The 25,644-nt window shown below is 39.7% G+C and overlaps 1 protein-coding gene across 8 annotated transcripts in view; it reads right to left on the bottom strand.

Moving 5' to 3' along the window:
• Nucleotides 1–25,644, bottom strand: part of NRP1 (neuropilin 1) — a 114,281-nt gene that overhangs the window by 24,391 nt on the left and 64,246 nt on the right. For all 8 annotated transcript variants that reach the window (XM_030264366.4, XM_030264364.4, XM_030264363.4 and 5 more), the window contains 4 exons: nucleotides 9,341–9,496; nucleotides 6,495–6,639; nucleotides 4,726–5,057; nucleotides 92–236 (listed from right to left, as the gene is read on the bottom strand). In XM_030264366.4, coding sequence (XP_030120226.3) covers nucleotides 92–236; nucleotides 4,726–5,057; nucleotides 6,495–6,639; nucleotides 9,341–9,496 — 778 coding nt within the window. The remainder of the gene's footprint in view (nucleotides 1–91; nucleotides 237–4,725; nucleotides 5,058–6,494; nucleotides 6,640–9,340; nucleotides 9,497–25,644) is intronic.

Raw genomic sequence — 25,644 nt, 5'->3', positions numbered from 1 at the left:
TGTGCAGACACAACAGTCTTCAGCAGCAGACCAAGCAGAGAATGTATTTATGAAAATAATAAAGTGCATTCATTTCTAGCAGAGCAATTACCTTCAAGTTCACAGCCCAGCAACTCCATTCGCAGCCCCAGCCCCCCGTGTGTGGCTCTCTCAGGGTAGACACGTATGAATCGTGTCGATACAGGTTCAAAAGTCCGCAGCTCAGGCGTGTCATAGTTGGTGTTGCCTTCAAAAGTCTGCAAAGCATAACAAATGCTACTTGTTAAAAAAGAAAGAGAAGTCTATTTTTCACACTCATCTTTTTTCCTTCATTCTCCAGCCTTTGAATTAGGTGAACCGTAGGCCATATTCTAACAGCTTAGTAAGTGTCAGGCATTCCTATCCTAAATGAGAATGGAAAATACATTGTTAAAGCTTCTCGGAAAAGTAATGCATTTCATTTTTCATAAACTCGGTAGCAACTAATCCATCAGGGTCATAACAAGAGCTGAGTGTTTAATGAGACATGTTTTTAAATGGCGTTCTGATCTGAGGTTTAACTGGGTGACATTTCCAACACTTCTCAGAGAAAAAAAATGGCTGAGGTGAAGATCCTGTCACCTTTTAAGTGGTTACAATAATAATCCAACTATTCAAGAGAAGATTTCAATCTGATTTCCCCCAGTGACAGAGCTTCACAAGTTGTAGCTATTTCAAAAGGCATAAATTAAACTTCAGGAGCAGTAGCTGCAAGAGTTTTTCCAGTGAGTCTGCTATTGAAGAAGAATTAGAAGAAAGAGAAAAAAGCTGCTTCCTGACAAAACTGCAATATAATCCAACAGGCAAGGCAGGTCAGCAAATGTACATTTCAGACAAAAAATATCTTCTCTGAATTGCACTTTGGGCTTTTCAGACATAATACAACCCTCAATAGCATTTGTTTGATACCTTCAGTTCCTCATTTTCACTAATCTTTTGCATATAGAGCACTGTATAATTTTTACTCATAGCAACACCTCAAGTGCCTCCATGTAGATGATCAGTCCTTAGAAGGAATCAACTGAACAAAGAAACGGTTCTTGGCATGAAAGCTTTATAGCCCAAGGTAGGCAAAAGCATTTATTTCTACCCTATTTTACAGCAAAAAATGCTTTCAGAATATAATGTACAGAAGTTTTTAAAGTACAAAATATAAAAATGCATATAACAATGAAGTAAAAGTATTTTCACATTTCCCATGAATTAGTAAAATGGCAAAACTCTAAAAACCATCTTTGAACTGGTGGTCAAATTTAAGATTAGAAGTGCTACCCTAAGATAGTTCTAAGATATTGCTGTGAAACTGGAATCATTCTTAAGGAAGAAACAACCAGATGTCCTTCATTTTGGATGAGAACAAAACCCAACTTGCAATGAACTCCTTGTATTCATCTGTAGCAGAGAAAACAGAGGCCATGGGAAAAGCTGGCTGAATTCCTAAGGCAGAAAACCAGCAGAGGTAATCCTGATTGCTTCTTATATTTTCAGTGCAGTTGTAAAAGCCTCCCTTGATTTTACTGTACACCTCTGTATTATGATCACATTCCTTCCAGCCACTGCTTACAGAGTGCCAGTAGCAAAAGCCAGTGGTGATAGGAGACTGTGAAGAACTAAACCAAAAAAAAAAAAAATTTAAAATCAATGCTGCTCCTTCTATTTCCTAGGGAAATTGCACCTCCAAGGTGGCTTCAAGGGGCACTGGTTGACCCAGTGTACTGCTAGTGCTTGGAAGACAGTTGTCACAAATTCATGTGTAAAGGGCCTGTCAGATCTAATTGACATGGAATTACATATTATTATATTTGAATAACAATATAGTGCAAATGATCAGAAAAGCTACCTACTATATGAAAAAGAATGAATGCCATTTTATGTGTAAAAAGTAGACAGACACGTGTATCTGAGGAATCCTTGCTCCCTTTTTTAATAGTAGTCTTAATAGCAACATATAATAATGAAAACTGATTTATAAAAGACATCACTATGGAGTACTGACACATAGACATTAGGATTCAATAGGCATCTAGAATTACATTGAATCACTGTCCTTTGTAGAGCAGAGATGCCTGTGATTCAATTTTGACTGTTCATTTAAAACACATACTGATACTCTTTGTGGGAGAGGGGAGAGGAGCGTACAGCAAAACTTCACTTTCTGAGTGTCCTTTATACGAGCTATGTCACCAATTGCTTTACTCCACTACAAAGAGAAGGTATAATAAATAGTAGTTAAACAAAAGAGGAGCTAAGATGGTGAGCAGAACAAAATCTGCCTAACTTATTTTAAAATCAAAATAAACATTACAGAAAATTTTTAAAAGGATGTTCCAAATGGCAGGATGTTCTGAAGTTTCTTGTACAGAAATTATTAGAGGAACTATAAAAAAAAAGCAGCAAAAAACTCCCACAAAACAACTTCATCCCACCCCCATAAAAAGTAGAAGGATGAAAAAAGTATGAAAGAGAAAGATGACTTTATGGAGTAAGCTTGAGTAAGCAGGCCCATGGACAAGAAATACAAATTGGATCTTGAAATGGAGTTCTGCATGGTTATTTTTTGATTTGTGATTTTCACTCCTTTCAGCGCTTGAGCTAAAGCATTCAAAGGGGGAAACAGTTTGCACACTCAAAAATAGCTGAAATTGGGTCAGTTAAAGAAGAAGGAGTTATGGTAGTCTTTGTGATAGCAGCTGCAGGCATGAATGACAAGATCATGTTAAGAAACAAGGTGATGTTTCACCCTTTGGACACATTCTGTTGTTATGTTTAGCCTCTCACTGCTCTTTCTTCTCTGAAATGCAGTTGTTTGTTTATTGAAAGTCATGACTTTAACCAAATGAAACGATGTGTTTCATTTCATATAAAGGGCTGTTTCTAATCCACGTTCCTTCTGTGACTCATTATAGCATCCTGTCCCATCCAGCTCTACTTACAGTTAAAAACACTGCATTCCAGCATTAACATTTTCAATTCCTCAGGCTCCAAAATCATGGGATTTATCCGATTCTCTTTAAAGAAGACTTTTGCTTTGGAATAAAGTTTATTAAATATATTGAATTTTTAGGAAGGATTATAATTATGCCACAAGAGATTTGAATTCTAGCCCTCTCCATTCCATTAATCTTGAAAGTTAATTTCTGGTGGTGATGAAAACTGAGGATGGGCTCAGTGCATCAGTTAGCACACTAGTTTTCTTGTCAAACTGCTAACTTCTGACAATGATGGCAAGTGCCTGTATTAGAAAACAGAAAGCCATGCAGCAGACGGCGCGCTGCTTCGAAAGCATATGGCATTATTTTTTCCCTCGTTGAGCCGCAGTGTAGAAGTACATGTCAAAACAACATCCATTTTAGAAAGAAAATGGTAAAATCCCATTGTTGATTTACACTCCCTTCACACTTTATGATGAAGTCAAAACTCATGGTAACAAGAGAAAGGAGATGACTGCAAAGGCTGAATCCATTTAGTTTTAATCCCCCAAACAAATTATGAAAAGTGAGAAAATGCAGACATATTCAGTGAGATTAAAACAGGAGAGAATGAAGTCCAATATTTACCAAATGCGCTTGGAAAAGCTACATCCATGGGCCCACTCAGCTTTTCCTTTAAGGAAACACAGGTTCCTCCAATGGATGAGTCTATACAGCCAAACAGCTTTTACATCTAATTTTCAAACCAACACAGATGATATATGGAGCAACTCCCAGGACTCCCATCTGCCAAGCACCACAACAATTTGCCTTTTGAGGGCACGCTTTGGTACATGATTCCCTGGTCATCTCAGTACTACAGCACCACTTTGTGAACAGGGCTGCATGTCTACTCCTTTTCTCAAGGAACTGGGTAGCAGGACTAAGAAAGAATTGTGTCTCTTGAGGCAAAAATGCACTTTGTGAGCAGAGATAGCAAAATGGGATGGAAGAATTCAATGGGATCTGGTGTAAATAAGATAAACCCCCAGTATAATTTAGGTCCTGAAATGCATGCATCCAAAAACAAATCAAAACAGATACATTCCCAGAAACTCTTCTCGGCCTCAATTATTTTCTTTTCATTGGAATCTAACTCAGCAATTCATTTGGCCCTCCTCTGGAAATGTCTTCCCAAGCAAGCTCCAAGATTCTTCCCTTGTGAGAGTACAATAGTACTTCCCACTTGGGATGGGATAACATGTTCAAAACTTCATCACTTTCTTTTGGAGAGACTTGGATCAGATCATTACAGAAAGCCTGTAAAATTCTCAAAGCAATCTACAGGCAGCTGAGAAACACAACAGATACCCCATTGAGCTGAGTAACACCATTCTCATTCTACAGCTCTGGCAGAAAGAAGCAAAACAAAAATAATTCAAAAAAATATCTCAAATAAGTTTGTTCATTCTCAGTTTTAGAGTTTGGCTTTTTAGAGTAGGCTTTAAAATCCCATTGCATGGGATTTTGCAGTAAGTTTTGGGCCACAGAGGTATCAATGTTGCCAGGAGTCAAGCCTGAGCTAACTGTTGAATAAGCAAATCTTTAAGGGCAGCTCTTGCCCTCAGGCATGGGACAGTTCCCACAGCATTCCTTCAGGGCTGCTCCCCTTGAAGTCCTCCTACTTGGCTTCACCCCAGCTATGTGCCTTTTCTAGGGTCAGATAGAGATGTGTAGAAATGTAATGCAAACTATTTTTTTTAACTCAACTTTTCTTTAGTGCAGTTTTCGCCCTTACCTTTATCTTTTTCTTGCTGGAATCCATGATCATTTTCCAATCTGATCCATTGTTGCTGTAGCCAATTTTGAATTTTTTCATAAACACTTTGTTTTCTCGGTGCTTGCCTCCTTGGACAATTATGCCCCTCACTATCTTTTCCTCTCCGAGGTCTATTTGAAGCCATTCATTTGTGTATGGATGAGTAGTTGGTGGCAGCGCCCAGCCTGAACGGCTCGTTATGAGACGAGCATTTTCTGGGATCCAGTTTCGATCCACTTGAGTAGATGCAGTGATCTGAGAGTCAGGAATAAGGCCAGACACCATACCCAGCATCCCAGAACAAGGATAATCTACAGAGAAAAAAAATCCAAATAAATTAAATATATATTCTGAACAAGCACCAAAACAGAAACAGGACACGTCAGTCAATTCAACTATCAAAGCTGATTACTTATGTATTTCTTGTATTCAAGTAATCTAATGGATTTGTATATAATTTTCATTTGTTCAAACTTGCACATCCTAGTTTTAGCAGGAAGTACCAAAATACCACAAGTATTTTTGGCTTGGTGGGAACCAAAAGGATCAGAAAATCCCATTCTATTCTTGTTTTCTATTCTTCTTGCTAAGGCAAAGAGTGTAGGGCCATTTGAATTTGTGAATATTTCCTCAGAGAAAACTTCCAAAACCAGCCAAAACCTGGTTGCAGATTACCTAATTTTGGTGACATTGGAAATGGAAATCTTCATACATTAAAATATAATTTACTGATGCAATTGAGATTTTCCTAATGCATTTTTTTTTTGTCTCTCAGACTTTTTCAGGTGACACAGAAACTAAATAGTTGCTTCTTTTATGATCCTAGATAAAAATAAATTAGAAGTACCTGCTAACAAGAAATTAAGAATTCTAATATAGAATGAAACAGTAGATCTGATTACCTACATCTAATCTGAAAAGATTTCATACAATGACTTGGAATTCTCTAACAAAGAAATCAGTAATCTTATTTTCTTTCTGTATGGAAACCAGTTCTAAGAAACATTTTCAAGACTAAAGAAACACCACAAAATAAGAAAAAATATCCCTAAATATTAAAAATTAGTACCATTGAACTGCATTAAGTACTAAAAAATGTTCTAGAAAAATTAGCTTTTTAAAGTCTAATTAATCATTATAATTTTCTTTCAAATGTAAGTTGTATTTCTACTTTAAAGATCAATGCATTCCACTGCATAGAAATTATAGAAAACTTAAAATTTTAAAAAAGATATTTAAAAACAATTTTTGACAGGTAACTGTGTGATATAAAGGAATTACATTACAATACTGATCATGACTGGGAACTTGACTACAAACATCATTATTTGCACAGACTTCAGACCTGAGTGTTTGTACCTTGCAATCCTTTAAACTTAGTCATGTGTGTTTGTTCCTTGAGAAACCTGCTGAGAACTACCTATGACTAGCAGACATAAGATAGAAGGACTGGAGGGTTAGAAGGGAAAAAATGAGATGGGAATTCACAAAATATCAGTGTATCTCAGGAATTTTGCATGAAGTTGTAAAGTGACTGCAATAAAAGTAATTAAAATGAAAATATAGTGTCATAAAAATATTCAGATAACACTGGATGTATAGATTGTGGTGTTTTATTGTCTTTTTTAAAATCATTTCTACATTCAGATCATAGTGGAAATAATGATCATTAATTTTATTCATAAAAATAAATCCCACAGCATAGGCACAATAAATCCCCCTGATTTTATACTTTTTCCAACACCTACCTGTTATCCTGCAGCCATACACTTCAAATCTCAGTGAAACTCCTTTTTCCCAAGACACAGGTCTAATTCTCACAAACCTTGTTAAAACAGGTTTGGCAAAAGCTCTGTAAACAACATCAGTGGGATTGCTATTCCCTTGAAACACCTTTGTGTGGAAAGAAAAATTATATATTTGTTAGGTTTTCACTTGTGTTTACAGTTCTGTGTTTTACAGACAGTTTTGATATGAGGTCTAACCAGGGTTGGTTGTGGGGATTGAGACAAAAGACTTGCATGGGAAACTATTTAATTAATCTCTTAACACAACTTTTGCAGACAGGTTTGCTTTCCTTGGGGAGGAAAGAAAATGTAAGGTGTTCAATGATACTAAAAAAGTTGTTCCTAATGCCCAGATTTATATGCAGGAATGACAAACACTGGTCTTCATCACCCAACAACTTCTGTGTCCTGGAAGAATCCCCCAATGCCCCACTAGAGCAGTTTTATTTCTTGTACTCATAGAATGATGCAGGAAGCTAAAGAATCTCAGGCTCAAATTAAAGATCTGGATTTCAATTAGACCATGTAAAAATCCTATATGGAGTTATGATAAAAATATACATTACCTTGCTGACCTTGGACTTAAAATTTTTTAGGGTGTAGTGAGCAAACCTTGCTTTGTTAACACCCTGTTTTCAAATCCCTTTCAACAAGGTCTTAGAATTTCTTTCTCCTTGCATATTTAGATTGAAGTCTATTTAAAATCTGTGTAGCAGGCTCCAAGATTTTCCCTGCATCCCCCGAGTCAAATTAGATGAACAATGAGACTTCCACCAGAAGCACACGACTGTGCTGTGCTTTCATGTTGAAGATCCTGCAGACACACTCTTTCCTAGCCCAGCCTAAACCTCGCAATGTTCCAGTCCAAAGAAGGTGATTCAGCTTCCTGCTTCTTCCTCCTGTAGAGGGGACCAATTTCCTGTTTTTTCCATGGATGCAGACCCTTCTCCTTTTATGGGAGATTCTCCCATTTCTTGCGCACACTGTCCTGCTTTCCTGTTTGTTCCTTAGAGTAGCTGCATTAATGGGAGAGGAGGCCAACAGCGCACAGCTGTCAACTCATAAGGCTCAGTTACAGCTCAAGTAATTTAACATCAGAGTTTTATATCTAGTAAGAGATTTTTTTAATGGAAGTGCATTTCTTTCCATCAACTCTTTTTTTTTTTTTTTTTTCTGTGAGGACCAGCTGTAGTTTTCTCAAAGTTTGCATCTGACAGAGAAAAGAAGTCTTTCCTCAAAAGTACACAGATTCTTACATGTAGTTAGTGCAACACTGGTGTATGGCTGCCTTGAGACCTGCAGCTGCAAACTTTTAATTTGAATTAAAATATCTGGGAGGGAGACTGGCACATACTTTTTTCTTGTCTTGATCAACAGCAAAATACTGCCATTTTAGAAAACTTTTTTAATGAACCCTGTTTTTTTAATGAACCCTTTGTACAAGTGACTCAGGTTTAGGAAATGTTCTCACTAATTAAAGACAGCATGTGCAAGAGAAACTCATGCAAAATACACTTTTGGAGAGTTTACAAATTGAAGCTGGTAATGAAAATCAGGCATGGTCTGATTTTGAAAGAAGCATTTGTTCAGATTACAGAATCCAGAGTCAGGACACCCCATGTCTCATACCAGCCACTGTGCTGGCCCCGCTCATGACTTTGGACAAGTCAATTATTGTATCTTTATATACATCACTGTACAGTGCCCACATTGTGTCATATGAGTTTCAGAACATCCAGTAAAACCAGGATAATACCTGTCAGAGAGAAGCTTTCAGTACTCGTTTTTTTTATTTTTTCCAAAGTGCTTCAAAAAACCAAGATGTATTTGTTAAACACTGCTGCCACATTGATTAGATAAATGTAGTGGACTTGGCATAGCACTTACAGATGAGTCAGGGACAAACCAGTAACCAAATATTTAGAGCTAGATAGGGTTACACTGATAGAGTTTGATATTGTACAGCTCTTCTGTGTCTTTACAGAAGGGTCACAAAAAAGCTGTTTTGAAGGGAGGTACCACAAAACTTCCCCAATTGCATCAGCCCCCGGCAGACTCCGGGGATGCTGCTCAGGCACATCCCGAATGAGGTGGGAAGGGAGGCACAGCCTCACTGGGGCTATTCATGTGTGAGCTGGAGCAGAACTGACTTCTCAGTAATAAGCTTTATGCTCACACTAGCGGATAATGACAATTTTTCTTACGAGTGTCTAAAGCTGTTTCATAGGGAGGTCACAGAGAGCAAATCTGCTGATAAATGGAAAGGTGATAAAAATCTATAAGGATGGAAAGATGTGCCTAATCATCTGTCTGCATGACCCCTATCACTGAGATACTTGGAAATCTAACAAACCACTAATCACCTGCTAGCAGTCCTGCATGGCCATGCACAGGGAGCTGAGGCACTGACACATTGCATATCCAGAGCTGCACTACATATAGAGGACAGACACATTTTTTTTAAAAGTTCTGCATAATGTTTTTCTCAAGGTCACATAGAAAATCTCTGAGAAACAGAGAAAGAGCAGAACAGCCCAGGAAAAAGACACAAAATGACTCAAATTATGGTGAGTTCAATACATAGCGCATCACCTTACACCATTTTCAGCTGCTCTAGGCTTTGCATAAACAATTTCTATGTCCCATTATGTCCCATTGAGACATAAGCTGGCTTCTGGGAAATTGTGCTGATCAACCTGACTAAACCTTATTCCTCTTTTTTAAACAGATAATAACAACTAAACAGTTCAACAGACTATTCCTCAGCTGAAGAGAGATTAAAAAAGAAAAAAAACCAAAACACTTACAACAGGCTTGTTTCCCTCTTTCAGAGTAATCCAGTCCTCTCCATTGGAGCTGACATCTACACGATATGTTTTCAGGTAATATTCTTTCTTTGTTTCTTTTGAGATGGCTCCTTGGGTACCAATTCCAGAAACAAAGCGGAGAAGGCCCAAGTCTACCTGTAGTAGAGAGTAATTTGGAATGTGAGGACAACCAGTTCAGAGCATAACAACATTGCAGCAGTGGTACCCTCTCTACCTCACCTTGATTTACAAAAATAATAAGGATTTTATATAAAGCAAACTACCAAATATTGTTGACAACAATATAGACATAACTCCCCTTTTGTAAACAGTGTCATCACTTTTTACAAAAGATGGGAAAATTTGCCTAATTAGCCAGGAATCTTATTCACACACCAGAGAATTCTCTTTCCTCTGTGAGGGAGGAACCAGAGACACCATCAGTGCAAGTGGGAACCACCAGACTGCAGAGGTGTTACTAGAAAAATGCCTCAAGGACCAGTCTGCTGAACAACCTTACTTAATACTTTCATTAAGCATTTGCATAGATGCTAATGAAATTCCTTAAGGACACTCAGCTGCAAGGTGGTGCCAACACAGAGGAGACTCATGCAGTGAGAGCTCACTCTGAGACCCAGAGGACCATGGCAGTAGAAATGGGGTAGAATTTACTAGGATAATGCCAAAGTTGGGCACTTATGGAATGATAACAAGAATTCTGCTCAAACCCAGAAGATCATCACTTGCAAATAGAAGAGAAAAAAAAGAATCCCAATGTATATTATTTGGTCACAAAATAATTACAAATCACTGTGTGATTTTGAAGGGAAAAAGGCAAATTAGTTGCTAGTACAGTATGATGTATTTGAGCAAAACAGCAAGAGGCATTAACACAAGTGTAATAATTCTGTTCCAACTGTCAAATTCCATGAACTTCTATCATTAGAAAATGATGTAATTTTGAACTTGCTGGAGAAATGCACATGAATGTGCATTAGAGGTCATCTCACTTCTTCACTCTTTTCTCTCTTTCTCCTTCTCCTGTGGAAGTACATTGTCCATTACAAATGGACAAGTGATTTAGGTTAACTTTGCTTTCCCCCATTATTTATTTTTCATCCAGGTATTTTCCTTATCTAATCCATCATGTGACATCAAAGAAGTATCAACATATTTGGGAAAATGATGTGGGGTGCAGGAATACAGCTACTCAAGTAGCTGGCTACTCAGTTCTGCTGGCAAAAGAAACCCTTATCCCAGTACAAAAGTCCAGCTGCCAAATAGCAGAAACTGGGCACAAAGCTTTCTCACAGTCAGGTTGGTGACCACAGTTTTGAAACCTCTGCCGTTTCCGTACATCCTTTTTAGCCATAACAACAAACGAATCAAAATCAAATTCTTCACCCTTTTTCTCTGCAGCTAGAACCTTCTCTTTGTTTTCTAAAGCAGGTAATTTAATTTCAGTGCAAAATGACCCTATTCACAAAATATGAATCAGTGTAATTTATTCCCCTAAATTCAGTTGTTCAGAGTTAGTAGGATAATAATAGGTTGAATTAACCTCCTCAAGTGAATGGCCCCATGAATGTCCCAGTCTTTTTCATTATTTCCAAAGTATGTAGGATGCAGAAGATATGTGTCTTGTGTCCCACAGGCATCCTTTTTCCTGGATGTATGTCATATATCCAAAGGCACTGGAGCAGTTAAATCAACATGCTGTACATTCTCTCAAAAGGCTGAAGGAAGTGCTATTGAGGACAGTGTCTGCTCTCTCAGTGCCCATGTCATATGCAAGGCATTTTGGAGTCCTCCAACATAAGAATAGCAGCCTTGTGTGTGACAGATAGAGCTGGCTTTCAGGGCAAAGCCCCTGACCCAGTTTGTAAGGCTCATAAAGTCTATATGTAACATTTTAGCCCTTGTCTGTAGAGATGAAATACTGCAACGTTTTGTTTTCGTGTGATAAAAAAAATTTCAGTCTTAAAAAAAAAATCCCAGCACCACCTCACAAAAACAATCAAGTGATTTAAAGTAACTGGAGAGTCTCAGATGTTAGATTGTTGCAATCTGAAAGTTAATGGGGGAATCTGGGCATCATTGCTCTGAGCAATCTCAGCTTAACTTCAAATGCTCTCCAAGCTGTACTCTGCTGATTGTAAAGTGTGCTGCACTGAGTTATGTCCAATACCACATTCACTTCCAGGCTGAAGTGCACTTGAAAATCTGGAAGTCTGAGGGAGCACAGAGCTAAGTTATTTAAATGATCTGCCTCTCTTACAATTTGAAACAGCTCTTCAGTTTTGAAATGATTAGGGTCCCAAGCCTGTACCATTCCAACTGATTTGAAATTATTCTAGTAGAGGCTTTTTAATATACAGTAAGTACTTCATTGTGAATAAAGTCAAGCAATGGCCTTTTACAAGAGTTCTAGGTATTTGAAGCCAGGTTAAAATTTAACATTGGTGGTTTAGGAAGATTTGATTATTTGATGCCTGACTTATCAATTGCTACCAGTCACTGACAAATCAGGTTTCAGGCTTGTCCTGTCAGAAAACTTCAGGCCCCCAAATTTTGCTTGGTCCTGAATTCTGAAATTCAATACACCTTCTTAACTCCAGGGCACTGAATATCCTGCAGCATCCATCTTACTGCCCAGGATTAAGTCCCAAACATACAATTGATAGAGAAATGTACTTTCATCCCTAGAACCTGGCAGAACTCTCACACTGGGAGAGAGGGAGACTCTGAGAGGACTTCTGATTTATTGCCTATAAGTAAGGAAGGAAAGGCAACCTCATTAGTACTCCTGGCTCTGGTAACTGAGAAAGACATTACTGGAGGAAGGAGGGCTCTCTTTGTTAGGGAGCACATCTCTTCACATGGGTGTGCTTTCTCTCCAGGTCAGCAAATCTTTATGTGCTCTTGAAAACTGGAACTATGTCAACAGTAGTCCTCTCCTGGAGTGCCTGGAGTCTGACAGCTCGAGTGCTCAGCACAGCTTTAAACCCATTGCAAAAGCAAGCTGTGCCCCCAGATCTGCTGTGTGCCAGGGGCTGTTTGCTCACAAGCTGATAAAAGAAAGAAGAATAACATTTCTCCATTGGTGTTTTGTGAGAAAGAAGCAGTGCAAACAAGAAAGGTGAGATTAAACAACAGGGAATCAGAAGGGTCTCTTGGAATTTTTAGTACTAACTCTGTGTCAGTGAAAAAGTCCAGGAGAGAGGTAGGGCTTAAGGCATTTAATTCCCTTTGACAGTTCTTTGCAGTGACCTCTGGAGGGGAGCTGCTCCTCTCCAGGTGCATGCAAACAGAATTGCAACTGTGCACCCCTCTGTGGTGCCTAAGTATGTTTACAAATTAAGCTCTAAATGTAGAAATCTTACCTAAGTAAGGTGATAGAAATGAATTATGTAGAAGACTACCTTGAAAACTGCATGACACATTTTAATGGGCTGTTAAGCTCCCCCTCATTAATCACTTTGTGATGCATTTTGTTTTTGTTCCAGTGGTTTTTGAAAGTTTGCTTTCTATAAAATGCAAGAAGTTGTCCATAAAACACAGATTCTAAATATCACTGTGACTGTACAGAATTGAAATTCAACCTTATCAATTGCTAGGAACAATTTGGAACACTTTGGAACCTGAAGGTACCAAAGTGTAGCTGTGATAAGACACAGGTCTTCTCTATTTTTCCCAGAGGAATCAGTGCAGAGAGTAATAGCTCTGGAACAGCTGTGTCACCAGACAGGAAGTCTTGCATCTTGAAGGCTTATGTCTAGAGAGTGCACCTCTCTGTATAAGTTCCAGTCCACACAGTATGTCTTTTCCAAAGAAGTCTCCAAGTGTTAACGTGACCAGAGGTAACCCATTTTCCTCAGATGCAGGCTCCTCCAGCTATGATTGTAATATAAGTCTTTAATAACTAGCTTTTTACTTTTTCCTTCTTGTCCTTTTTGTTTCAAGAACTTGTGTTTCATGTTAGAGTGACTGTGAAGAGATGTGGTGTTGAAACACAGTACTTTTGAAGATGAACATCAAATGCATTTCCCTGCAATTATTTGACATTTAACGTTCTGCACATATGATAAACAAACATCTGGTATTTATTTTAGAAAATGCGAGCGATTTTGTAAGTTATTGCAAGCCTTATGGCTGTGATCTGAGATAGGCAGCTGTCTCCAAACCTGAAATCTTCACATTTTATTTCCATGACCAGACTTTCAGCTTTGACTAACAGCAGCATGTTTCAAGTTCTTTTTTTTTTTTTAATTTTCACTTTCATTCAGATTAAGAAGTATATCTCTCTTGGAAAATGATGCCTAAGGGTCTTATCCAAAAAAACAGCTTTTGATAGTTGCCTGTGCTGCAATGTGAACATTTTTTGAAAGTGCAAGTCTGGGAGCAGACTTGTCTATAGGAAGTACAACGAACTTAAAAAAATTAGGAGCATCTTGAGTGTTTTCTTTTCCAGGAGAGAAATGTTCATGTTTTTTTCAAAAAAGCCTTACTTGTTCCTATTTCTAAAATCACTTTATTTCCTACAGAAGCATATTACAAGGCACTAGCTGTTTCTACATATTAATTACTTCCTCTCTATTTAGTCTACAATATCTCCTAGCATCCAGGAGAAATATTCTTCATAATGAAAATCTGCCTTCTTAAATAAAATGCAGTCATTGAGGGAGCTGTAGTGAGGGAGCAGTTTTTCCAGCTTTTAACACTCCTACTGTAGGTCTGTTCAACAGCCTGAGAAAATAAAGTACTGAGTGCTGGAGTTTGATTAACAACAGGAAGCTTTTTGTTGTGGGCATCTCTTGTGGCTTGAAAAGCTGTACAATCCATCACTTGACACAACATACCAAAGCAAATATTTTTAGAGAACCGTGTCATTTCCCTAGATAGCATACAGTGCTCTGAGTCAGATTAACTGTTGTGATGCTTCACTGTTCTGTCAAATATTTAATTAAGCAAGAGTTGATCTACTTTCTAAACACTGCTCTTGATTTGGCCAACCATGCTTTCTCATGAGTATATACAACTATGACTTAATTCCTTAATTTCTTAGATTGTAATGCTAAATAAAAATGGGACAGGCTCCAGTAGAAATTCTGAAAATAGTCTAATTAGTTTGGTTGGAAAATTACTTCCAAAAGTCTTCATTCTTGACATGAGTAGTCATTACAAGAGCACAACTCCTTGATTAATGACAGGTTGTAAATATTCATCCTGGATTTAAGTGAAAATAGTTAAGCTTGTAAACTACCTCAAATCTTTGTGTAAAACTCTCAGTGATATTTGCTGCAGCTCCACAAAGAAGGTGGGGAGAAAATAGTGCTCTTATTAAGATCTCTCCTGAAGAGACTGAAGACTTTCTCATTGACCTTGACAGCAACATCCTGAAAGCCCCAAAAGGGAAAGCAGCTAATCACATGCTCAACTTGTAGTCTGTGCCTAACAACTGTCCCCAGTCAGCATGTTTTACCAAACTGATGCTTATGTTACTTGGCAAAATGGGGAAGCAAGGAAGAAGAGATGAGAAAACATTCAAGCCAAAGACATAGGAATTCTTGGCAGCAAAAGGGAAAGGAACCTTTCTTTAGCAGTTGAAATATATATTTCTCACAGTCTTCAAATCTTCTGCTCAAATCCCTTTCTGCAGAAGAAAAAAATGTAAGTGTAAAGATTCCCCCAACTGAAAACAGAATAGAGTCAAAAGATGCTATCAAGTTGAGCTACTGATGCTGTGGTCACAGAATTGAGTACAGCGACTTTTCTCAGAAGCAGATCAGCTAGTTTCTATAGGAGAAAATTTGGGATAATGGTGAAAAACTATGACTGATAAACATAAGAGAACCTCAGTCATCATTATGAGGCTGGTTCAAGAAGGAAAAGATGCAGAAAGCATAAGAAAAATGAAATCCAGAAACATAAAGGAAAAAAGAAAAGACAAGAAAAGAATAAAAGAAAAAGCTTCTGTGTTTCTGACAGAGAAAAGATAATGCTTGTGTGGGCTGTGTTGCATCTGGATTCATGGCACATTCTCCCACTCTTATGTTAATTTTTTTTTGCATAAATCAGAAGCAACTAATTAAAAAAGAAATATTTAATTCTGACATGTTCTTTGAACTGGTGTTCCATCTGGTTCTGTTTGAATAGTAAAATCTGCTGTAGTCATAAAAATTGGCAAGCAGCACTCTGGTAAAGAGAAACAAAAGAGACTCAGTACAGCAGGTTAATACACTAGCATTTTAACTGGAGACATTTCCAGAATTCAGCAAACCAAATCGCTCCAGTATGGAAACTATAAAGATCAAATGGGAAAGAGAAATGCAGCGAGGGGGCCGGGAGCGGTGCTGCCAGTGGGGCCAGAACCCTGTGTGACAGCAGGGACAGAGCCCTGTGTGACAGTGGGGACAGAGCCCTGTGTGACAGTGGGGACAGAGCCCTGTGTGACAGCAGCACTGGAGCCCTGTGTGACAGTGGCACTGGGGCCCTGTGTGACAGAGGGGTGGGAGCCCTGTGTGACAGTGGGGACAGAGCCCTGTGTGACAGTGGCACTGGAGCCCTGTGTGGCAGCAGAACTGGGGCCCTGTGTGACAGTGAGGACAGAGCCCTGTGTGACAGTGGCACTGGGGCCCGGTGTGACAGTGGGGCCGGAGCCCTGTGTGACAGTGGCACTGGAACCCTGTGTGACAGCAGGGACAGAGCCCTGTGTGTCAATGGCACTGGAGCCCTGTGTGTCAGTGGCACTGGGGCCCTGTGTGACAGCGGCACTGGAGCCCTGTGTGACAGTGGCAGTGGGGCCCTGTGTGACAGCAGCACTGGAGCCCTGTGTGTCAGTGGCACTGGGGCCCTGTGTGACAGCGGCACTGGAGCCCTGTGTGACAGTGGCAGTGGGGCCCTGTGTGACAGTGGCACTGGGGCCCTGTGTGACAGTGGCAGTGGGGCCCTGTGTGACAGTGGCGCTGGAGCCTGTGTGACAGTGGCACTGGAGCCTGTGTGACAGTGGCACTGGGGCCCTGTGTGACAGTGGCACTGGAGCCCTGTGTGACAGTGGCACTGGGGCCCTGTGTGACAGTGGCAGTGGGGCCCTGTGTGACAGTGGCGCTGGAGCCTGTGTGACAGTGGCACTGGAGCCTGTGTGACAGTGGCACTGGGGCCCTGTGTGACAGTGGCACTGGAGCCCTGTGTGACAGTGGCACTGGGGCCCTGTGTGACAGTGGCAGTGGGGCCCTGTGTGACAGTGGCGCTGGAGCCTGTGTGACAGTGGCACTGGAGCCTGTGTGACAGTGGCACTGGGGCCCTGTGTGACAGTGGCAGTGGGGCCCTGTGTGACAGCAGGGACAGAGCCCTGTGTGTCAGTGGCACTGGGGCCCTGTGTGACAGTGGCAGTGGGGCCCTGTGTGACAGTGGCACTGGAGCCCTGTGTGACAGTGGGGCCAGAGCCCTGTGTGACAGTGGCACTGGAGCCCTGTGTGACAATGGGGTTGCAGTGCTCCCTGGGCCAGGCCCAGCTCCGCTCCCGAGACAGTCAGGCTCGCTGCAAGCATGAAACGTGCCCAGGGCACACGCGGGGACTCGGAACCATCCCCCTGCCACTCATTTGCCAGCTCCATCTCATGCATTCATGTGGGGCTTTGATGCAACGGCATAGTTATTCAGAAGACTCAGAAAATACCTTTTTCCTAATTTATTTTTCTTACTTGAACACTATTTAAAACCTGAACAGCAAGATACAATAAACTCTGATAACAAAGGGAGGAAAATGTAATCGTATTGGGTTTTCTATAGACTCTGGGATCTAAGCAATCAGCACCTTATGCCATTCAAATCCTCTCTGTAGCAAGGGAGAGAAAGGCTGATTAACTCCCAGTGCTTTAGAAAAAGATTGTTTTACATCTTGCAGGAACATATCTTGCTGTGAAATATTACTTCTTTAAAATGAAAACCTTTGCTTCAGCACTACATTAACTTGCAAATGGATAACCTAAGACATATACAATGACTTGGTCAAAAAAAGGAAGAATGTGAATGGCCCCTTTCTCCAGCTAAGATACTTAGGAACCCTTGCTGAGCAATAAATGAGTCAGGAACGTAATACTTTTAATTAACGTTTTCTGAATACTTATTTGTAATTTACATTTAATTTTAAACCTGAGCTTAATCCTCTGATCTGGAATGAAGACAACTATTTAGTGCAGTTTGAATGTGACCTTCCCTGGTTTGTGTTAGAAACTATAGAAAAGAGAAACTCTATAGCAATACTTGCAGAACCACTCTTTTCTGAGAGAAGGACATAATTGTAGGACTTTCTTTCCCCTAAGTGTACTGAGCAACTAATGCACAAATGGGAAACAAGTAATCCAAAGCTTCTCATTCAGCCTTCTTCACATGCGAATAACCAGACTTTAGGCAGAAAAAATTGAATTTTGCCTATTAAGTTCTTTTGGTCTTTTGTGCCAGCTGCTGTCCTGTCAAAATCAGGGGGTACAGACAGAAGGGCTTGATTTTTAATTGTGGTATTTTGAGTATAAGTACAATGTTACATGGGTAAGCACACAGTAATAACTTCTCCTTCCTGTTTCACAGCATACCTATGCTAATGGTAGGAAGATGCTAAGCAAGGGATGATATGCTATGTAAAATTAAACCTCTCCTGTCTCAGACAACACACCTTGATGGCATAGATAGATCTGACTGTGCAATCACTGTGTTCAGTGTCAGTTCCACTGAAATAACTGGAATTTACTACATTCAGATATTTTTCAGAGTTCAGGCTTTGGGTTTTCTATAAAAAATCACAGCAAAATGAGGACAAAGTGCCAATGTCTGTGATATAATAGTTTTTAAGCCTAATTTCACTGGAATAGGTGTACAACCTGTGTTACATGGAAATACATGTATTTTCCTTTGATCAGCTTTCTCATCTTGGAAAATCGGCACAGTCTCTTTAAATCAGTCATTCATCCGCAGGAGTCTGCATTCATTTATTCTCTGTTAAATGGAACTGTCAGTTTTGTTGCATCAAAATTCGATTTTCTATTTCATACACATTGTATATGATGATTTTAATTTACTGCTGGGTCACCAAGCAAGTCACTGCTTTTTTAAAATATGAGTTTCTGCTACCTTCTAGAAAAATGTCAGGTAGCTACAGTTAGACAGTGTGGTGAGGGTGCTGTAAATGTATGGTGAAAAATGAGAGACAGACTGCACATGCAAAGATTATTTCACTTTTTCTGGTATGTTCCTCACAGCTCTAAGGAAATGAACACATGCAGATTAAATACTTCAGAAGCTGTGACTTGGAAAACCCACTTCTGAGAGTGGTGCTCTTGTCTTGTGCCAGAGAAGGAAGTGGGACAGCAGAAGGGATGCACAGGTCACTGACTACCAAGACAACTTCCCCCTAAGTGCAAAAGCAAATCTGGTAGACTGGTTGTCCCCAGCTCCATCCTTCCCTCAGCAAGGCATGCTCAAAATTCAGGCAGGAAGATTTTATTTACAGGGTTTCTTTGGCCAGATAATGGTGCCTGGTTTTTGTATCCCCACTCTACCTATCTAAAAGTTACTCTATCTGCAGTTATGTAAAGAGAAAAGCTATTGATTTTTAAGTGCTGTGGCTTTTGAAAATAAACACAGGATGTATTTTCTTAGTTAAGCATATCATGAAAGGGGGGAAACCTCCTATGAACAGCTAATTTTAAAGGCCTGGTAAGAACATTTAAAAATTATTCTGTGCTATATTAACCCTTCAGTTCATTGCCTGAAGTTAATAGGATTTGCATTGGAGAAGAACCTGCTCCTGTGTTTGTTATGGCTGAAAGACACTTTAGTCTTTAGTACAATAATCTGTAAACTAAATACAACTAGTTAAACTATACCCTGGTCTGATGTGTGATGGGACAGATTGATCCTTTCATCATCTTCGAGAGGATAAACACCAGAAATGAGTTTAGCCTGAAGTGTTCAACACAGAATGCTGCAATGAAGAGAAAGACCAGACTACACAGGTACAGCTGGTCGGTGAAGTTATGTGTAAACAGTACTTCCCTGGTGAGAAGCCAGTTGTGCCTGAAAACAGAGGAACCGAATCTCAGCTTAATGTTTGGTAAACTGTATTTTCTCTGCTAGCAGCTTTTGTTTACCAGTCAGCTTTGGAGGTTATTCTGATACCTTTTATAAGACTTTTGTTGAAACCTTAAATGAAAACATTAGAGGCAAAGACAAAATGAAATTAAGTGTTTCCTTTTTAAAAGACACTTTTTTTTTCTTTTTACTGTGGGGGCAAGAAGACAAATTGCTTTCTGAAGGGCAGGTATTTACCACTTGGGAGAAATCTCATTTATCCTTCCACTCTACCTATTTTGCTACTGCTGTGAAAATGTCACCTAATGGGCAGAACAGAATTGAACTGGGACAGAAAAGCAGGATGACACAAGGACAGGAGAGGTAAATAATAGCTCAGCAACAGAAAATCTGGAGCCTGGATGCTGGGATGGGGAAAGGCCCATAGGACTCATCAACTCTGCAGCTTCATACTACTGTGCAGGTGTGGAAAGAGTGAATAAAAATGCATAATCGTCTCTGCAAAGCACTCAGCAGCACACCTCTCATCTCCAGCCCAGGGTTGGCCCCACGAGAACGGAGACCTTTAGCTCAGTAATAACTCTGCTTATTATAACACACCTCAGCTGTGTGTTCCTACCCAAGGCTCTGTCTCTAGCCACTGCCCTCAGTCACTTAACTTCTAGCCTTGAGCTTTACCTCACCCTAGTCTGACACCTGCCTACTCTCGTAGATTAATTTATTTCTGCCAGACTCAGAAAAATCTCCTTCTGAGATTTCTTCCTTCACATCTGCACAAGGTCTTGGCTGTGGTGTTGCTTAAGATGTGTTGTTTGGTACTGAGTGGGCAAAGCTGCCTCAGCCCCCACAGGGTCTGCAAACTGTCTGGGAGAGAGCTCCCGTACTCAGCAGAATGGCACAAACAACTCATTTCTTGGCATGATGGCAGCGTAAAACCCAGCAAACTATAACAAATATTTTGATTCAAGCCAAACATCTGAACCTGGTGAATGGGAAAAATAAAAACAAAAACAAAAGGGAGCGAGAAGAACCACTTTGTACAGAGCAAGTGGATTTAATTTCTGTGAAATAAAGAAGAACAAGATGTGATGTAAAAAAAGCCAAAATTAAAATGAAACAAGCCAGCGGCTGTTAGTTGAAAACTAGTTTTAGTTTAGATTTAAAGATTTTAATTTCTTTGCCTCCTGGAATGAACTAGTGGAAGTGAGATAAATTTACAAAATTATTTTAATAGTTGCAGAATCAGTGCTTTTGGTGGACACATTTTTAATTTGCTATCTCAGCTCTAAAGGGCCATCTGTCTCACAGCCATTGAGGGGATGCAGGGCTGGACTGGGAAGTAGATGCATAAGTAATTACAGAGCTACATACAAACTACTCAGATCTCTGCACTGTGGATCCCCTGGAAAAACTGAAACTATTATCATGATTAGGCTGGCAGTGGAGGCTCGGAGGGGCTCTGCTTCTGCTGCTCCTCCATATGCTGCACTCAGGATTGCTTGAAGCTACACAGGACTCCCCTCTGTATTAGGCCTGATGATGAAACATTTCAGAGGGAGGTAAAGAGGATTTTCTTCTAAACTGCATTTTGCACCTGCACTTCCAGAGCAATAAGGCTGCCAATGGTTTTGCACAGTTCTCTGAGCATCTCTTCAGCCTCCCCAGAGTGATAAATCTATGGCTGGGAACTTTCTGGTACTAAAATAGCTCTTAAAGCACTTTGAATAATCAAAAAACCTTCATACTTTGTAGGGCCCTTTTATTTCTCCCTTTCCCTCGAGTTTAATTTCAGTACTTGCCTTTGTGAAACTCTACCATTTATTCCCATGTCACAGTAAATAAAGGTATGAATGTATCCTGCTGGGTCAATTAACCCTGGTTCTGTGCTGTGTCACAGTCTGTGCTGGCTGTGATTTCCAGAAAGGAATATTCTTTTGTCATTCTTTGCCCATGCGTAAAGCATGTTAAGACCACTAAGATAACTGTAACACTTTTCTACACAAAGCTAACTCTGCTTTTTGTGATTTCTGGAGTGCAGTTATGAACTGTAAAATGACATGAACAAAATTCATGACTTGTAATCTAAAGTGGTAGGGAAGACAAAGGACTGACAGATTTTGTGCTTTAATGTCAGTGTGTTCCCTAATGATGGGCAAACCCCACCACAAAGCCTTGAACTCCAGCTCTCAGTCTGTCCTTCAAAGGCCAGGAAAACTCGGAGGCTGAGATTTCCCAGTTTCCATGCTATTCTATACAGTAATGTGCTGCACTTCACTTCTGTACCAAACTCCAAAAGAAACAGAAATAATAATAATAACAGGCACCATTGACAAGCACATCCATGACTTTTTATGTGAAGTATTTAGATAAGCTTGCTGGGTAAAGTCAGCTAAACATCTGCCTGATGTAAGAATAAACCTGTTAATGAAATGAATGTGCTGTGCAGCAGCAAATATAAATACTGACTATGTTTTTAAGTGAATACCTGATAAGGAAATCAGCTATGACACAGATGAAAGGTCAAGACACCAAATGATGAACTGCAATTATTTTCAGAAGTGATATGGAAATAAATCAGTATTACTCTATACACCAGTTTACATGAGTGACGTATGCTCCTGGGTTACGCTTACAAAGGAGCAAATAATGAAGAATTAGGTTAAAAACTAAAGGAATGAAGACAAATGTGGAAGGCAAATTCCATCTCGGAGTTCCCTCTCAATTCTGATGAAGTAGTGTATACAGAGAAATGCTTTAAATCAATGGGAGCATATTTTCCTTGCACAGAAGAGTTAGTTTTAAATAAACAACTGATATTTCAATCAGTAAAGGAAAGGGGGATCTCCCAGGTTGTTATTTGAGGAGACCTATTGTTACCTCTCTGGCCTTTCTCCAGACTCCTGAATTATGAAAGATGCAGAGGGAGAATTTTGCAGATCAGCTGACACTCCTAGGGCTGGCTGCTCTAGTGGTCTCAAATTACTGCAGGGGTTGTAGGTGCCAAAGGGATGGGTGGGCAGTGAGTTAGGGACTGGCAGGCAGAGGCCAGAGGGAGCCTGGTTCTCCCTGTGCCAACTCCTGAGTCTGGAGGTTCACACCTTGTATCAGGTCTGTGTCCTGCTGAAAAAACCCAGCAGTATGAATTTGGGCTGGATTGGCTGGATTTATGTCATATTAGCCAGAATACACAATAAGGAGTTCATCTTAGTGTATGGGCACATGACAGCTGCAGAAAGTCAAATAATGCTCAATCCAGAGCATAATGTCTATTTATGTAAACCCACTGTTAATGTTTTTGAACAAATTTGACCTGGCAGAGTGTGTTTATACCAGACTAGTGCTTTTTAGTTCATGGTTGCAAAGTTTTGATCTGATACTAGGATTCTTAAAGCTGGATTTATGATTTTATCCTACCCCAGATATAATGTGAACTGAACATCTAGTGTTATTAACAAACACATTTTTGTCTCTGGGCAAGCGGGAGCCACCAAAATGGTGCCACCCAGAAACTGTCATCCAGCTTGGTGGGAGTGCACAGATTTGTGTTATATGCATTAGAAGAAACATTTTGATAGAAAACATACAGATCCTGCAGTAAAAGTGCCCAGAAGGTGTTGCTCCTTGTGGGTTTGAAAACCCACCCCATGATGAGGATTGATGGCAGCTGAGGTTCCCAGTGACCCTGGTAATAGGCAATCAGTCTCCCCCCAAAGCCACACACGTGGGTTTCAAGTGTTCCTGTGGGGGCTCCTCTGGAGCTCCCCCTGCTCCTGCCCTGGGGCTGCCGGCCACAACTCACCGGGGCATCCGTGAGCCAGAAGGTCTTGCCATGCACAATGGCCCATGGCTCCTTCTCAAAGGGCTGAGAAATAAGATGCTAGAAGACCCCTAAGTATAAAGATTTTGCATGTTGTTTTTTCAGATAAGTGCAAATGTAACTGCTTTCTTAAATGTGAACATTAAATCTACTCTGTAAAAACACAATTACTGCTGCCATGGCAGGCATCAGTTGTCCCTTTTGAAGGAATGCCTTGAAAATGCAATCATAAAATCCTTGTGCATTATGGATTTCATTAACATTGTACTCCCCTAGGATTCCCAATTGCACAATAACAGGAGTTCTTTAAATTTTAAATACCACAGACAGGAACAATTTCACTAAAACCAGATGTGAAACCCTTGCATGGGCCTTCTTACTGGTTCTAAGTACTGAAACTGGCTGGTAATTGATACCTATTAACATGTTTGTTGTTCAGATTACAGAAATGGAAACACTATACTATTTTTCCTGTGAAAGGGTCCGTTAATGAGGGACAATGACTTACATTGCAATGGCAGTTCCCTGCTCTTGATTAAATTAAAGGTCTGGTTTTATTTTTTATTTTAAATTATGCTGTTTCAAACTGAAGGGCAGTCAAGTGTGTGAAACACAAGTGCAATAAACAAGTAGGCTGAGCTTAAGGTTGAGATGCTAATAACATCCCATATAACAATAAACTACCTTTACACATATTTTTGGCAGTCCTTGTTCCCTCATGCATATCTTTATTCCATTCATATTGGGAAATTCACAGACTTATTAATGTGTTTTTAAAGAAGAAATTCAATCTACAGAAACTCTGTTTCTGATTAAGGAATCACTCCAAAGCTCATGTTAGTTGAGCAATTTTCAAAGTGTATTTGAGGGTAAAAATAAAATGGAGAAAGTGCTGTACAGACTTACAGTGTGACTGTACTATGATTATTTTGAATCTAAGAATTGAAATTGATTTTCAAACAACTAAGGAAAAGAAGGGAAAAGCACCTTTCACTTAACAGAGCCCTGTAAGCAGGTGGAATTCAGATGGATTCAGGGGTTCATACCTATCAGCCACAAAGGAGCAATCTAGTTTTTCCACAAATTAATAGGAATCAGGTCCACAGATGGAACTCATGCAAATCCGTTACTAATAATTAGCCAACACTATTTTCTTAATTATTTTCATCAAAATGGTCCAAAAGACTTCAACAGCTCAAAGGAGACAATAATATCTCACGCCCTCTAGATGTCCTCTATAGACACCAATCTCCTTTGGCTGATACTCAACTGTTTCTTTTGTCTTAACAAAAACACTAACCTTGAAGGGACAGGCAAAAGGAAGAGAAAGGAGAACTGTAATATTTCCCCTGTACAAAAAAAAAAACCCACAACAGCTTGAAAATTAATATTTGGAGCTGAATTTTCAAGCTGTTTTGTCCATGTATGACTATATACAGCTCATATATATGCCTTAATTGCACGTGCACATTAGCACCTCAAAGACAGATATCACTATTTAACCAGCTGCAGTGTTTGTGTAGGTATGGAAACCTGCAATTATGAAAAAATTAATGGTTAACTGATATACACTAAACTTTGTCTCTCAGACAAGGGCATATAGGCAGAAATTTTCACTTTGAAAGTTCTAAGTTCAGCATTGCTGTATCCTTCAGCTTTGTTTTTTTGCTGTTGAATATCTTCTAGAGTTCTGCACTGTGCAGCAAAAATCCATTTATGCTACACTGCACAAAAGCAAATACTTTACATAAATGACTAGTTTACAATAGCATGCACAACAAAGCAGAACAAAGTGACCTCAGTCCTTCACATACAAGTGCCTTCCTCCTTCTTATAAAATATTTTTTTTTCTATGGGTAATTTCAGAGTACTTTATCAGTTGTGTGTCCTTGGTTGTTTGTCTGTAAGCTCTTATGGAGATGAACATCTGTTCCCAGGGATATTTGTTCAGAGGAAACATGGGACTTCAATATTTTATCCAGACACAAATTCACTACATGCAGTTACCGCCAGTGGCATCAAGACTTTGTAGAAGATGGAGGTTCATATGCGCAAGGGCCCTCTTATTGAGATTTCTGGGGTTCTGAAGCCCTTAGCACTCATCACAAGATTGTCAATTAACAGGAAAGCATTTAGAACACAGTTGGAAGTTTGAATTATTAAAGTCAGTGTAGAACTAAACCACAATAAAATAACATAATCAGAGCCAAATAAGAATTATCAGAGCCAAAGATGAGTTAAGGTGCTGTACCTTGTGGAAGGAGGTGATATACTGAATCTCTGAACTAGCTCAGTTCCTCCTGCTGCACAGGCATTTTCTGCAGCATGTGTAAAGCATCTCTACTCAACACAGTGAATCCTCAAGCAAGAACTTGTAGGCTCACTCCTGCCAATAGGA

This window comes from Taeniopygia guttata, chromosome 2, assembly GCF_048771995.1.
Source record: "Taeniopygia guttata chromosome 2, bTaeGut7.mat, whole genome shotgun sequence".
NCBI classification, from domain to species: domain Eukaryota; kingdom Metazoa; phylum Chordata; class Aves; order Passeriformes; family Estrildidae; genus Taeniopygia; species Taeniopygia guttata.
The sequence above is the reverse complement of the archived record's forward strand: the minus strand, read 5'-3'. Positions and strand labels throughout refer to the sequence as shown.